Source organism: Lepidochelys kempii, chromosome 1 (genome assembly GCF_965140265.1).
Source record: "Lepidochelys kempii isolate rLepKem1 chromosome 1, rLepKem1.hap2, whole genome shotgun sequence".
NCBI classification, from domain to species: domain Eukaryota; kingdom Metazoa; phylum Chordata; order Testudines; family Cheloniidae; genus Lepidochelys; species Lepidochelys kempii.
Window position 1 is genome coordinate 111,057,009 of NC_133256.1, and position 15,328 is coordinate 111,072,336.

General features: G+C 41.3%; 1 protein-coding gene across 2 annotated transcripts in view; it reads right to left on the reverse strand.

Annotated features, from left to right (window-relative positions):
* RASA3 (RAS p21 protein activator 3) overlaps positions 1–15,328 on the reverse strand; it is a 264,785-nt gene that overhangs the window by 90,910 nt on the left and 158,547 nt on the right. For both annotated transcript variants that reach the window (XM_073350720.1, XM_073350711.1), the window contains exon 4: positions 5,050–5,144. In XM_073350720.1, coding sequence (XP_073206821.1) covers positions 5,050–5,144 — 95 coding nt within the window. The remainder of the gene's footprint in view (positions 1–5,049; positions 5,145–15,328) is intronic.

Genomic DNA, 15,328 nt, shown 5'->3' on the forward strand with positions numbered 1-15,328 from the left:
CTGGTGTCCCAGTGTATGCAGGACCGGATGTGCAAGTTCAGACAGTCCCAGAGGAGTAGATGGAGCCAGAGTGGATGGTGGTGGACCAGTCACTGCAGCTGATGGCAGGACCGATGGAGCACGGTGTTTCGACTTATGGTCTGAGTGGGATTTCTTCGATGCCGGAGCATGCGGATCAACGTGCAACTTCTAATGCGACCAAGCACAGCTCAGGGAGGCAATGCTGCCTCTAGAGGCAGTCTTAGTTGGGGAGCCACCTTTATGCCCATGGCTGTGCGTCTTATGAGCACAATGGGTCTTGGTCAGTTGTGGTGGTGCTGTCAGTGCCGGCTGGGAAGGACCAAGATAGGTGCGCACCACTGGTGCGGAGCATCGGGCCGTTGAATCCATGGGCTCCGGATCCCGTTGTGCACGTGGGCACATTGCCTCCTCCATAAGGAACTTGCGGAGGCAAAGTTCCCTGGCTTCACTAGTTCAAGCTGGAAAGGAGTGGCAGATGGAGCAGCGGGAGGCAATATGGGCTTTACCCAAGCAGTAGAGACAACACTGGTGCTCGTCACTCACAGAGAAGGAGCATGGGCATAAGGGATAGTATTTGAAGCCAGCTTGCCTGGGCATAGTCCTCGGGCTGGGGAAGGAATCCCTGCAAGGGGAGAAGTCCGACAAAGACAACCTATCTAACTAAGAACTAACGGACAACTATAAACAACTAGAGAAAAAACTATGTACAGACAATGAGTGAAGAACAGTTCTCTCAGCAAGCTAAGAGCACTGAGGAACCGAGGTTCCAACTCTGGCCACACGGTGGCAAGAAGGAACTGGAGTGGTGTTGACCCACACAGCCTCTTAAAGCCTTGGACACACCACACGGTTGATGTATAATGCACATGTGGGTCAACAGACATTACTATGAACAGTTCTGGCTCCGGTGCATGGCGCGCTTGCGAACCCACTTTTGGAATCCACATAGGGACCATCATGCGAAGCAGAAATTATATGCACATGCAAATTTCAAAAACATTGTTTTACACAGAATAGCAGATTCCTTGAGAGACGGTCATTGGACAAGCTGTCACATGTGCAATACTGTGAAGACACGGACAAAGAATAATACAGAATAACACAATGCCAGCTCCAATTTGGGACGTGCTTCTGTTCAATGATAAAACACAGCTGAGGTAACTGGAGCTATTTCAGAAACAGTGGAAGAAAATCGGCTCACTGGATTAGCACTACTAGCAGCGCATCGCAGTCAGCCTCTCTCAGTAGAGAATGTGATCGACATCCTTCCACTCACACCCCGACACCTTTAATATTCTGTGTAACATGTACTAAGATAGACTTTTAACCCCATACACCTTCTGTAGAGACCTCTGATACCTGGTAGGTAACATGGGCCCCTCCTTAGGAAAATTCTGGTTGCGCCCGCTGTGATTTTTGGAAGGAAGCAATTCCACTGTGAAAGACATGCTAAATGTCTGGCTCATGTATGCTACACCCTATGCATTGCCAGCTCCACAATCCCCAGCTATTGTAACAGGTTGCGGAGAAACAGTTTTTCAGAGAATGATGGCCCAGCTTTTTCATCCAGAAGACAGAACCAGTGCATGAAGCAGAGCAGCAGTGATATCCTAATCGGACAGTGGTTGTTTATTAGATGGACTGCTGTATTTTGCATCAGCTATTGCTTCTTGGTGGACATAACCTTCAATCCCAACTCAGTGAATTGCAAAAGCCTCTGGAGACAATGAATGCATGGAGCACCATCACAAAATACAGATTCACCAGGAAGCAGCCTGGCCTCCCTGCCACACTCATTATCTGGCTATTCAGGCACAACAAAGAGCCCAGCAGAACCCCACAACTGCGTGTCACCATGACAAATGGAATTCAGCAACCCTCACTTGAGGGCATTGGTATAGCTTTGGAAAATTCTTCAGAATGTTTCCTTCTTACTAACTTTAATACAGTCTTGCCTATGTTCACATAACTTTTCTTCATCCTGTTGCTCCTCTCAGGCACGGAGATATGGGGATTATCACATTGTCTACACTAGATGTGAAGCTAGATATTTCCCACACTGGAGTTCATAATGTCCCACATATTCCCCCTAAAGGTAAGGATCAGGAATAGATGTTTAATAGGAAAAGAGAAGATTGGGTCCTGAAGGACTCCGTAATTGAGCTCTCTCAAGGAAGAGCAACTGCCTACCATCACGGGTCTGAGAGAAGTGAGCTAAGTTATCTCAGTGCAATTCTGCTCACCCCGCCAGATCACTCAACAGGTCCTCATAATCATCTGGATTAGAAGATGCAGTACTAGCATGATTAGATGTCCATTGCCAGGGACAAAGACAACCCTGGAGTTTGTTTCCATTGGTTTGCTTTCGTACTCTGAACTTACAGAGAACCACTTTAGAAACAGAAGTTAGGACCCAGCTCCACCATGAATTTATTAGGTAATTATTTCCACAAGTTTTAAATCTAATCTATTAGGTAACAGGGCTCCCTAGGCAAGTCATGTAGACTAAACTCTTAAGAAGCATCCACTAACTTTGCTATATAAAACTGGAAAGACATGTTAAGGCCACTGACTGACAGAGGTGGGACTAGGACTCAGGAGTTCTTGACACCCAGCCCTGTGCTTAATCCACTAGATGTTATGGCTCTGGGGACCAACGCCAGAATATTTAAGTGCTAGTTCACACACTAAAGGGACTTCTTGTTTGCACACTACAGGGGCTTTTTTGCATGCTTCAGTGTGAATAATTGTCCGCCAATTTCTACAACAGTTTTGAGGAGAGAGAGAAACAAAGGAAAATGAATTGATTAAACATTTTACACATATTTTTCACCAGTTTTGCTAAACATATTCCGTACTTCATCTTCTCCCCTAACAAACAGATACAATTAATTTTCCAAAAAGAGATAAAGCTTAGACACCTACCACAAGTACAAATCAGCCTTTATTTTACTCCTTTTCTTGGACTACCTTCTCCTTACATAGCCGTCCTCACAGAGTATTTCCAAATCTGCCCACCATTGTAGTGGGGAACATAAAAATCTCTTGTAATATGTTCTAACAAACCTTACATGAGACGTTTAATCAACAGGGTAAAATTGTCCAAATGCTCATCATATTTCTGCTAGTTGTAATAATATCACAGAAGCCAGAAACAGCTTTTAACACTTTTTTTATAAGATACAAACAGAGGAAGTGATAAGCAGTACAAAAAAAATCACAAACAGTACATGCTTTCCAGCTAATATTATGCTCTCACTATCCTCAAACTAGAATATTTCACAACCCTTTGCTTTATTAGCTCACAGCTTCAGTAACAAATTATCAATGTTCTCCTAGAGAGTCTCCTTGGTCTAATATAGCTCCCACAGGCAAACTGCTGTCAATATTAGAGCAAAATCAACATGGCTGAATACTATGCAAATATTGGCTCACTTCATCTGATAAATGATAAAGGAAAGTTTTCATATCCTGCAGGAAATAAACACTAATACAATCTATTGTTTTAAAACTACTGCAACAAGAGCCTTCTAGGTGAGAAGAAGAAGAAAGAAGCAAGAGTAAACAAAGGATTTCAATGCCCTTAAAAGCCTTTCTGTGATGTAGACACACAAAGGATCAATATTTTACCAAAGAACGTTACAGACTGAACTGGAACAGCAATTACGACAATGCCCTCACATCATGCTCATAACTGTAGGTTACCCAACTTTGTTTTTTTGGAATAAGCAAAACTACATATATTTTAAAGTATAGTATAAGTATGCTTCACTGCAAAGTACATACACTTAAAACACATGGCTACAGAGTATACACAGTGTACACATTCATTTTCCTGTACACAGTGTGCACGCATACACGCACATGGAGATCAAAAAGCCAATATATGCCAAAAGCTATACCACACTGTGGTGTCTGAGTAGCATTTCCCCATTCCCTGCATAGGAAAACACTGCAGTGTACTCAGACCGCAGTGTCTGTGGGCTCCTATGCTCATATTCATTGTTCAAAGGTAACCTACAATATTAAATTCTTATTAAAGGACAATATTTGTTATTTTAAAAATGGAATCTGGTTCAAAAGAGGTCTAGTAGACACAAAAAGGAGCCATTAGAAAGGTGTGCCTGAAATCTACAGCTGCCTGGATATCAAAGAAGTTAGAGGGATAACTTGATTTTTGTTTCTTTTTTAAAATTTTGTAAGATTCCAGCTTCTGATAGAGCACTCTCTAAATAGCATGCTTTCCCCCTCCCCACACAAACTTCTCAATACATTTTATAATGTATTTTCTGCTCCTTGTTGACCTTAAGAGTTTTCCCAGGCAACGGAGAGTATGCCTAAATAGGAAATCAGTGTAACTGACAACATGTGGAAAGCTGTCAAATGCACAAAGTAAGCTGAAAACAGACAATTTTTTTTTCTTGATAACTTTCCATTTATTAAAGGCCAGGCTGAAAGCACCACCTATTATTAAGGTTGCCACCTTTCTAAGACCCAGCACAGGCAGTCTTAATTCTGGTACTTCCTAACTTTTGAGAGTTTGAATTTGCAAGCTTAATAATGTTCTTTTCACACAGTTTTTTTGTGTAATAATAATAATCATTTTAGGTGGCACTTGTAACCCTGATTTTCAAGTTGACAATGTCCCTTTAAGACTGAACAGTTATCTGCAAGACCTTCAGGATCTTTAGTATTTTGTAGCTAGCCATCCTATTTTACACTATCCCTATAGTTTATGTAGTTTTAATCATATGGTAAATTACAAAAGTCTAGGTTGAAATCAATTAAATCAATACTAAACTATATGGGTGAAATTGACTTCAATGGACCAAAATTTCACCTTATATCACCAGTTAAAAAAAAAAAAAAATCCACACACACATGCTTTAATTACAAATATCAATGTAACCTCAACTGAAGTCATTAATGACACTTCCATATCTGTGCCAGCTTATTTTCTGTAATTAGATGGCTCTAGAAATTGCAATGGTGGCATTATAAAATACCTTAACAAGGGAGAAATCTCACCTGTACTTCTGAATCAGCATCAACATGCTGTAGCTGAAACCAGGTGTCTCTGTTATGGTATTTCTGGAGATCTTCCTTCTGTATAGCTACTTTTCCTGGAAATGGAATAAATCAAGAAGCATTGTTTAAACGTATTATTTTTACACACAGATTTATTTCAATAGGACTTCAATGTAAACCGTTTTTTCAAACCAGTGATCTAATGACTATTCCCCACAATCAGAGCTATAGGGCTATGAAAAACTAGCAAGACAATGCATTACTTTTCTTTATGGCAAGAAACTTTTTCTACTTTGCATCATGAAAAACTTTGAAATTCCTTACAGCATACTCATTTAACAAGTTGAAGTATTGTACAGCATCAATCTGTTTATGACTGGGTTTACAGTAAAATACCATGATGCTACAATAAACATCTGTCAGAACCTTGAAAACCTACTGGCATTGTCCTGCCATTTTAATTTTAAAGGCAGAACTCCCCAATAATCCCAATGGAAAGTTCCAGGCATTGTAGTAGGTTTGGACTCATAACTAGACGAGTGGACATGGCTATAATATATGCATTTTACTTTATATTTTAATAGAAAGCACTGTTGAAGCAGGGGACACCAAGTTATGACCCCTGGATTTTAATTCCAATTCTGCCCTAGCTGGCTGTGTGACTCTGAACTTTACACATAGACTCTGTCATTTTACAACCTAAAAATTGGTTAAGATACAACTACCTTACTCACAAGAAGTTTGGAGGCTTAAAGTTTGCAGAGACCTAGCATTCTACTAATAGTGCGCCATCCACTTGAGGACAAGAATCATTATTCGCATGTACAGGTACACACTACTTCTAAATTTAGATCAAGGAAAATACATGCTAGCGCTACCCTTACATTTTAACTCCCACTAAAGCGTATGTGACCTAACTAAAATAACAGGCTCTAATTCCATGTGTGTTATGAATTGACGTATGAGCACTAAGGTCCAGATTTTTAAAGGTTTTAGGGATTGCTACACATGCTTAAATCCTGTTAGGCATTGAAACACTGAGTGCAGCAATGCCAAAACACCTTTAAAAATCTGGGTTTACGGCTGAAACTTTCACTTCATCCAGATGGTCATAAAGGGAGTTGTGTCAAGTACTCTCTAACGGGCAGTAAAACCTTTTTGGAGGAAGTTTATTTTTTTGTGTTTACAGAGCAGTTGTACAAAAGGAGGATTGATGGCCAGTCCCAGAAGACCGTGTGATTCTCAGAGAGCAGCTTTAGGCTAGATGGTTTCCCAAGGACTGACTGATGAAGGCACAGTGAACAAAGTGTTTTAAGTTGAGAGAAACAGATGCAAGACAGCTGCCTTTTGGTAAAAGGGCAGTGGTGTTGTACCTGAAGTTTCTGCAAAAGGGAGTTGCCTGTGTGCAGTTCATTCAAGGAATCAGGACTTGTGTACAGTTTGTAAATAAAAAAAAATACACTTAGAAAAATGCCCTGTCGCTGATTTATCTTCCAATGGGAAACCTACCTGCAAGGCCTCTAAATCTACCATGCGTGGCAAAGGGTCAGTGATATTCCTATTGCATACAAACTAAAGCCCAAGTATCTATAGATAATATTCCCAAAGCAGGGAATAAACAAACTAATAAACTCAAATCGCTTACCTTGTTGGCACACTCTAGCTTGATTTCTTACAAGAAAACTTGAATGAGCATTTAAGTAAGTTTTATAATTCATGTGTTGAAGTATCCCCTGACCAGCATTCAGCCCTTTTCTCGGTTGCGTTCAGACCCTTCCACACAGTGTTCCCTTGTTTTCTAGCTTCTCCCAAGTAGCTATGAGTTACAGCTACCACTGGCCCTCTTGTCACCAACAAGCTGCTTCCCGTGCCAGCTCCCACCCTTTTAGCCCCAATGCCTAAAGTGCCTTGCATAGGTGGCGGGTATAAGAGGCCAGGGGAGGCGATGCCTCCCCAGACAGCCAACATGCCGCCCTTGGAGCATGCCACCACTGAAAGGGAGGGCGTCCCAGCTGGGGCCCTGCCTGCGATTCACTGCCAGGCCCCGTTACCGCTCTTCTCCTGAGGCTCTGCCTCTTCCTTTCCCAACTCCTCCTACATGGGGCCTCACAGGAGAGGGTGAAGAGGCACACATGAGTGGTGAGCAGCCTGCCAGCTGGTGGGCAGGGGAGGGGGTGAAGAGGTGCGAACAGCAGAGACGGGGGTGGAGCATGGGCAGGGCTTCAGGGGAGGAGGCTGAGTGGGGGCGGGGCCATGGCCTGGGTGCCATCCATCTCCCCAGACAGAGGAGTCATGTGCTGCCCCTGATGCCTTGCCCTCTCTCCACAGCCAGGCTCCCCCAGATTCCTGCCTCTGGCTTTCTGCTCCTAACTAATTCTGTGCAGCCTCTGACTCATTCGTGAACTCCTCTGACCTCAGCTCAACACTTCCCCTTCCTGTCCTTAGATCAGTGTTTATCAAACTTTTGTATTGGTGACCTCTTTCACACAGCAAACCTATGAGTGCAACCCCCCTTCTAAATTAAAAACACTTTTTTTTGTATTTAACACTATTCTAAAATGCTGGAGGCAAAGCAGGGTTTGGGGGTGGAGGCTGACAGCTTGCAACCTCCCATGTAATAATCTTGTGACCCCCTGAGGGGTCCCAACCCCCCAGTCTGAGAACCCCTGTCTTAGACCCCTCTACTGGCTGGATGTTATATTGGGGATTAACAGAGTGCCAAATAATGAGCCACCAAGTTCATTACAGTATTTTTATTGGATGTGCAGTCTTAATGACTCTCACTTCTCAGGACGCCAATCATGAAATTACACAAACCTATAGTGTAAGATAGCAGATATTTGAATTATTTATGGGGAATACATAGCTGGTGAAGTTACGTTATTGAGAGTGTATTTGTAGAGGAATTATGGATATGTATTTTCTAGGCTTCAATTGTTATGGTCCAACAGGCAGCACCTTGGCAAACTGGCTTCTCTAATGAGCATGTGAATACAGTAAATCCACAAAAAGAAAAGGAGTACTTGTGGCACCTTAGAGACTAACCAATTTATTTGAGCATAAGCTTTCGTGAGCTACAGCTCACTTCATCGGGTGAGCTGTAGCTCACGACAGCTTATGCTCAAATAAATTGGTTAGTCTCTAAGGTGCCACAAGTACTCCTTTTCTTTTTGCGAATACAGACTAACACGGCTGTTACTCTGAAACTAGTAAATCCACAGGTGACCTCCCAAAAATGTCTTTGGATTTTCATTTGAAATTGTTTGTTCACTTTCGCTTATGATACTCTTCTAATCCAGTGCACAAATTCTCTAGCCAGACTCTGCATGTAACAATTACCTCACAAGTAATGTCCCTGGCACGCTTTCATCAGCCAATTCCATTCATAGTCACCTTCATTTCATGGAACTTTCCCATAGAAAGCTCTCAGGCAATTTAGTTTACATCAGAATATTAACAGCACATATGCTGACACATTATACAGGCCCTAATTCTCCAGCTGGATCTGTGCAGAGTTTGGACAACTTCTTTTGAGTTCCAGAAGGGCAAGCCTGCACAGATCCAATTGCAGGATCAGGGCTATAATATGTAACTACAGTATAAATATTTTTGGACCATGGATTCATTCATCCAGCACCAAGTGGATTAATATGGAGGTACAACTGTTTTGATCAGTAAACTGAACAGTGCTACTTTGCAGCGCAAACAAATGCAATTCAAACACTGTGCTTATGTTTTTCCAGAAGTGAGGTTGAAAGGGACAGTTAGCAACAAACACAGAAGCTACATTTTCTGTCTTCGTTATTCTTTTCTCTCCCCTCTTGTGTGTATTTGTCTTGTTTGGTCTTTTAGGAAACAGGAACAGACTTCGGCAACAGCTCCATCCTAACTAACTTTTTCTCTCCCCCACCCTCAAAAGTACATTTATTACCATCTTTAATATCATCTAAGAGCCAGTCAAGCAGGGTTTCTTTCCTTCTAAACGTTCTCTACAGCTAAAGGGATATTGTTAACATGAAAGTTTTACTTCATATTTTACAGTTCAAACGCTTTAATTGTTTTCCTTTCTTTTTCTGTATCTTTAATAAAAGCTTAAAAGGATTTGTAATGGTGTTTGCCATCTCCTAAGCAAGCTGAGGTCTCTGTACGTGGAACCCTGTGCCTTGTTTAAAACAGGAAAGGTTGTTAATGTTAACATCTTTGACTCCTTTGGGCCCATTTATTCCATTTAAATTAATACAACACACCTCAGACCACACACCACAATCTTATCTTTTCCCTCACAAGGGGTTCCAGACTTTCAGCACTTCCTTTGCCAAATACAAGAAACTGCTGTCCCAAACACGAACAACTATTAGTGTTGGGTACTTTGGTAAAAAGGCATGCGAAATATGAGAAGTTGAAGGGACAGCGTTAAGGCTGTGGGAATGGGTAAGTTGTGGGCCTGAGAGTGGAGAAGTAGAGCGTAGGTATTGTTAGGTAGCATAAATTTTCATTTCCTTGTTCTTATGGTTGTGTCAGTTATGTAAACTCTGTTTCACAAAAATTTTTGTGTATTAATATATTTTGTATATAATCCAAACTATACCTGTTTTCCTTCTCGTAAGTATAAATTTCTAAGTGTATATGTAATTGAATAGACTGTACAGCAATTTATATCTCAGGCTAATTCTAATTTGTGAGCTGATTTCTTAAAGACTGTTTTTGTGTAACTCAGTTATTGATTTTCTTTATTTGTATGGTTTTTATTTTTATTTATATTTGTTCACTATTTTATTACTCCCTTATGGGTCTAGTGGATGACAGTCACAGCTTCCTACTTCCCATAAGCTACTTCTGTCCAGTGCATGATAAAAGGCAGAATTAGTTCTCTCCTCCTATAATCTTGATTTCTCCTAGTACGGATTTATTGCTCTAGATAAAACTTCCCACTGCTTCCTAATAATATGTTTGGTTTAGTATAGGATTCTTTTTTTGTCTTCCTTCAAGTCAAGAGCAAATGTCACAATGAGGACTTCGAAAGGAGGGCTTTGTGTGTTTCCTCAGTACCAAACTGTAACAATTCTAAAGATTTGCATCTCCTCAGCTTTGAAAGTATTCATCTGAGAAAAGCACAGCTGTTCAGTAAACATGTCAGCATAGATAAAGGAGAAAGAAACTCCGCCTCCATTCCACTGGATTGGACAGAACGCTTCAGGGGTTATGGGGCCTGCCCAAAGCAGAGGATGCATATTAGGATACACCAAAATTAGAGTTAAAAAAACAAATTTGCCTTTAATTGGCTTCACTTTGCCACAGCTCCTCCACCAGACTAAGCAGTGGGGAGTGGGGTGGAGGGAAGGACGCAACCTGCCAGAATTCTCTGAGTCACAAATGGTGTTTCACGCCCACCGAAGGCAGCTTTGCAGAGGCCACAAAGGCCCAAAGTAGCAGCAATCAATGTCAGGACTGCACAGCAGAGAGGAAGGATCCTCACAGAACCACGTTAGGTCTATCTGCACGAGTTCCTTGCCCCTCCAGGTAACAGCTTAGTGAGCCTGAACACAACATCTAAGCACCACCTCCTTGCCCCCTACCTCACCAGCCTAACCCACAAGTCAATCAGACAGCACAGAGACGTTCTATTTGGGAGTAAGAGCTCCTTTCTCATGTAGGAGAGGGCCAGGATTTGGCCCACAGTGAAGTCATCTCCCCACCTCAAAAAGCACTTCATTACACACAAGATTTTATTATTTCCAGGTTACAGCATGTATATGTGCAAACACTTAGCAAAACAAAAACAAAAAACAACAAAAAAAACCTTGCTTCAAATAAGTGTCCTCACGTTAGTGTTAGGGGTATAAGTTTTCAAAATAAATAGAATCTTGTCATCATTTTCCCTACACTTTTGATTGAAGCAGAGGATAAATAATTGTGTATCGGTCACAAGAAAGGTATACAGGATTAACTATTCTCTTAGTGTTGTGCTAAATGATCTGACGAGGTGGCATGTTTCCTGTTTTTAACTGATCTGTACACTCAAGGTCATGGGTCTGCATCCTGAGCTACTCATTACACGCCCATGAGAATACCAGCTGGGGGCTTAAAGTGGAGCTGTTTTTCTTCAGTCATTCTTTTCAGGATTTGGCTAGGTTAAGGAAGAAGTTTTCTGCTACAATGTACTGCCATTAACTGCCTTTTTTGCATTCGTTATTTTCTCTCATTTAATATTTCCACCAAAGTGAAAGGGAATACCCAACATACTCAAAACTAACTGTGAATTAAATGAAGGTTACTTTTCTGTAACTGAGATTCTTTGAGATGGACTTTGCATATTCACACTCATGGGATGCTCTGATTGGTACAGCCTAAATGGTAGAATTCTAGCCATTGGAGTGCTCACACGCCTCAGTCGCCTGTCCCTTCAGTGAACACTGAGCGTCCCAGAGCGAGGATTTTCAGTTCCTTCCCCTACGACCCCAAGCCCTTTTAGTAAGTAGGAGTCTGAAGTAGCAGGGAGAGGTAGGCGTGAAGTGTGAATTTGCGGAGTCTGTCTCTAAGAGCCTCAGTTACAGGTAATGACAGGTTTCAGAGTAGCAGCCATGTTAGTCTGTCTTCGCAAAAAGAAAAGGAGTACTTGTGGCACCTTAGAGACCAACCAATTTATTTGAGCATAAGCTTTCGTGAGCTACAGCTCACTTCATCCAATGCTGTAGCTCACGAAAGCTTATGCTCAAATAAATTGGTTAGTCTCTAAGGTGCCACAAGTACTCTTTTTCTAGTTACAGATAAGTAACCTTCCGTTCTCTTTCAAGCGTCCTCTGTATATTCCCACTCAGAAGATAGATTAGTAAAGCAGTATCTGACCCAGGATGGTGGGACCACAAAGTCCTAATTAAATAGAGACTGCAGGACTGCTTTGCCAAATCTTGCATCAGAGCTAGATTCTAAGCAGTAGAATTTAGTGGAAGTGTGAACAGAACAGCTCTACATATTTTTATTAGAGGAAAAGTGTCTAGAAAAAGCCATAGAGGATGCCTTCGATCTAGTAGAAAGTGTTCTAACTCCCTGAGGAAGGGACAACCCTTTCAATTCATAAGATACTTTAACACATAATCTAACCTATCTTGAAATCATTTATACAGAAATAGCTTTTCCCTCATTCTCTCTTTCATAAGCAATAAATTTTGGTGCTGTCTGAATTGTTTAGTCCTATCTAAATAAAGGGCTAGATCATCTAGAGTATGTAACATAGCCTCTCCACCATATGTATATGGTTTGGGGGGAAAAACAGTAAAATTATAGACTGCTTTATATGAAAATCGGACACCACTGTTGGTAAAAACTTTGGGCATGTATGAAAACCAATAAAGGGCAGATCAGTGAATAATGCATGTAGTTCGCTTATAAGCCTTATAAGCATTGCAGAGGTGAAGGGTATTAAAAACACTGTCTTAACAGACAAATAAAATAAATTATAGCTTCCTAAACGCTCAAAGAGAGGTCTCATCAAATGTGAAAGCACGAAGTTTAAATCCCAAAATGGCATAGAGCACCTTATTGGAGGGTATAAATTATTTAGGCCCTTTAAGAACCTTTTAACTACATCATTAGTAAAAATTTATTTCCTCCCCACAGGTACGTGATACGCTAATATGGCTGGGAGATTAACCTTTACTGAAGATAGTGAAAGACCTGCTTTTTTTAAGGTATAATAAATATTGTACAACATAACTAACTGGTGCTGTATATGGATACATATCATACATGGAAATCCATAATAAAAATCTTCAACTATAACACTTCTGTGTGGGCTATTTCCTGGAATGCAACCATACATTTTGCATTTGTAATAAACAACTGTTTTCTGACATTCCCAGAGTCCTACTCCCTACTCTTTAAGATGAAGAGACTGAAGATCAGGGTGATAAACCCTTCTGTGGTGTTGTGACAACTCCAGTGCCAGAGGCTCCATTAGCCCTCCTGACTAGTGAATTAAGTCTAGATACCATTGTCATCTGGGACACACTAGTATTATTAAAATTACCTTATCCTTGCCCATCTGACCTTGTTTATAACTTTCTGCATGAGGGAAAATAAGGGGGAAGCATACATTAAGCCCTGACCCCAATGTATTAGAAAGACATCCAGTATTGATTCCCTGTCTCCACCTGCGCTTGAGCAAAATTTCTGACACTTCCTGTTGCTGCTGGATGCAAAGAGGTCTATTGTGGGAATCCCTCCCCAAAACTGAAAGGATGTTTTACTATTTAGTCCTTCAAAGACCACTTGTGCATCTGACATGTTGACCTGCTTAGATAATCTGCGAGCGTGTTTTGCTTCCCTGCTTCATGGATTGCTAGTGGATGATGATACTCTATATACCAGTTCCAAAGTTTCTTTGACTCCATACGTAACAGTAGGGAATAAGTCTCCCCGCCCCTTCTTGCTTGTTCAGATAATATAATGCCATCATATTGTCCGTTACCACCTGAACTACCTTGTGTTTGACCTGAGGTAGAAATGACTTTAAATCAATCTTGTTGCTCTCAGATCTAACCCACTGATGTGAAGATACTTTTCATTTGGTGACCCATGAGGCTCTGATTAACAGCCTGTTGTTCAAATGTGCCCCCCAGCCCAGTGTGGATGCATCAGAGACAAGTATTTCCAATGGAGGACGGGAACTGAAAGGCATAATTTCATTACACTTTGAACATTTGCTCACCATGTTTGTGGTGCTAAAAGCTGGGGTGGAGTTACTAGTTTGCATTACATGTCCCTAGTCTGTAATTTACTGGTCATCAGTTCTGAAGCTCCCTCATCTGAAGATGAACAGATGGCATCATTGGCACGGTTGACACCAATAGACGCAGCAACCACTGAAAAAAAGGTAGTGGTTGTTGTGGGGATTGATAAAGGAGATTTATAGACATTTTTACTTTTATAAATTTCTCCTCTGGAAGGAAAGCTTTTGCCATAGTTGAATCTAGTATTCCCCCAATAAAGAGTTTCCTTCAGGATGGGATTAAAATGGATTTTTCCCAATTTATTTATAATCCCAGACTGGCAAAGAGGAAAACATTTGTTTTTACATGCAGTAGGGTGTCTTCCTTGGATGACACTTTTATTAACCAATCGTCCAGGTACAGATACACAAACATCCCCCGCCTGCTTAGGAACGCTTCTACTACACTTAGGCATTTTGTAAATACTCTGGGTGCTGTAGACAACCCAAAAAGGAGGACCTTGTTCTGAAAATGGTCCTCTCCCACTATAAAAAACAGGTATTTCTGATTACAAGGTCTTACGGTCGTATGGAAATATAGGTCTTTTAAATCCATAGCTGCAAACCAATCCTGAAGGGAAACAGAAAGGATTATAGAAGGTAGAGATAACATGTTGAAACAAAATTTCTTTATATAGGTGTTTAATTTTCTTAAATCCAAAGTAGGGCAAAGGCCCCCTGCCTTTTTTGAAATTAGGAAAACAAAAGTAAACAATCTCTTCCTCTCTGATCTGGTAATACCACTTCTACTGCACCTAACTCCACTAGAGATTAGATCTCTGCTCTTACCAAATCAAGGTGAGCATGATCCTTGACCAAGGATAACAGAAGTCAGTTGTTGGAGGGGTAGGGAACTGACACACTCCATACCTCGGGGGCGGGCCCTGTAGCCCCCATATTCCTCATCTATATATAACTGTGATATTTCATATAAAGCATACCATGTGAGGTATCACGGGAAAGATTATGATCTGTTGGAACACATTGTTCCATCTAAATATGTATATCATTAATACATATGAAGTTATGAGAATGTGTTGTATGGTTGTCACTAAAATATGCTGTGATTTGGGGAATCACCCAGATATTCGATCCCCTGAGACAAGGGCAAAGGAAATAACCAACGCCCGGGTGGATGTCAAACAACCATCAACAGCCACTGTCCTGCAAAGGAATTACAATTTAATGACTCACGTGTGCAAGGCCACACTAGAGGAATTGCTCAACCTTCCCTAGTGACTCAGCAATGCCCATCAGACATGCTTGGACTTGTATTCTCCAAGCATATAAACTAAGGATTTGGCTACACTTGCGAGTTAGAGGCCTAGCTCACTACCCGTCCACACTGGCAAGGCACGTAGAGCTCTCTGACTCCACGCCTAGAGAGCTCCTGGTAGTTCACCTTGGCGAGAAGATTAACGCTTGTTGCGCCTTGGCTGAAACTCCTCGGTGTCAGTGTGACGAGGTGTTGCATTACTGTGCTCTGATCAGCCTCCGGAAACGTCCCATAAT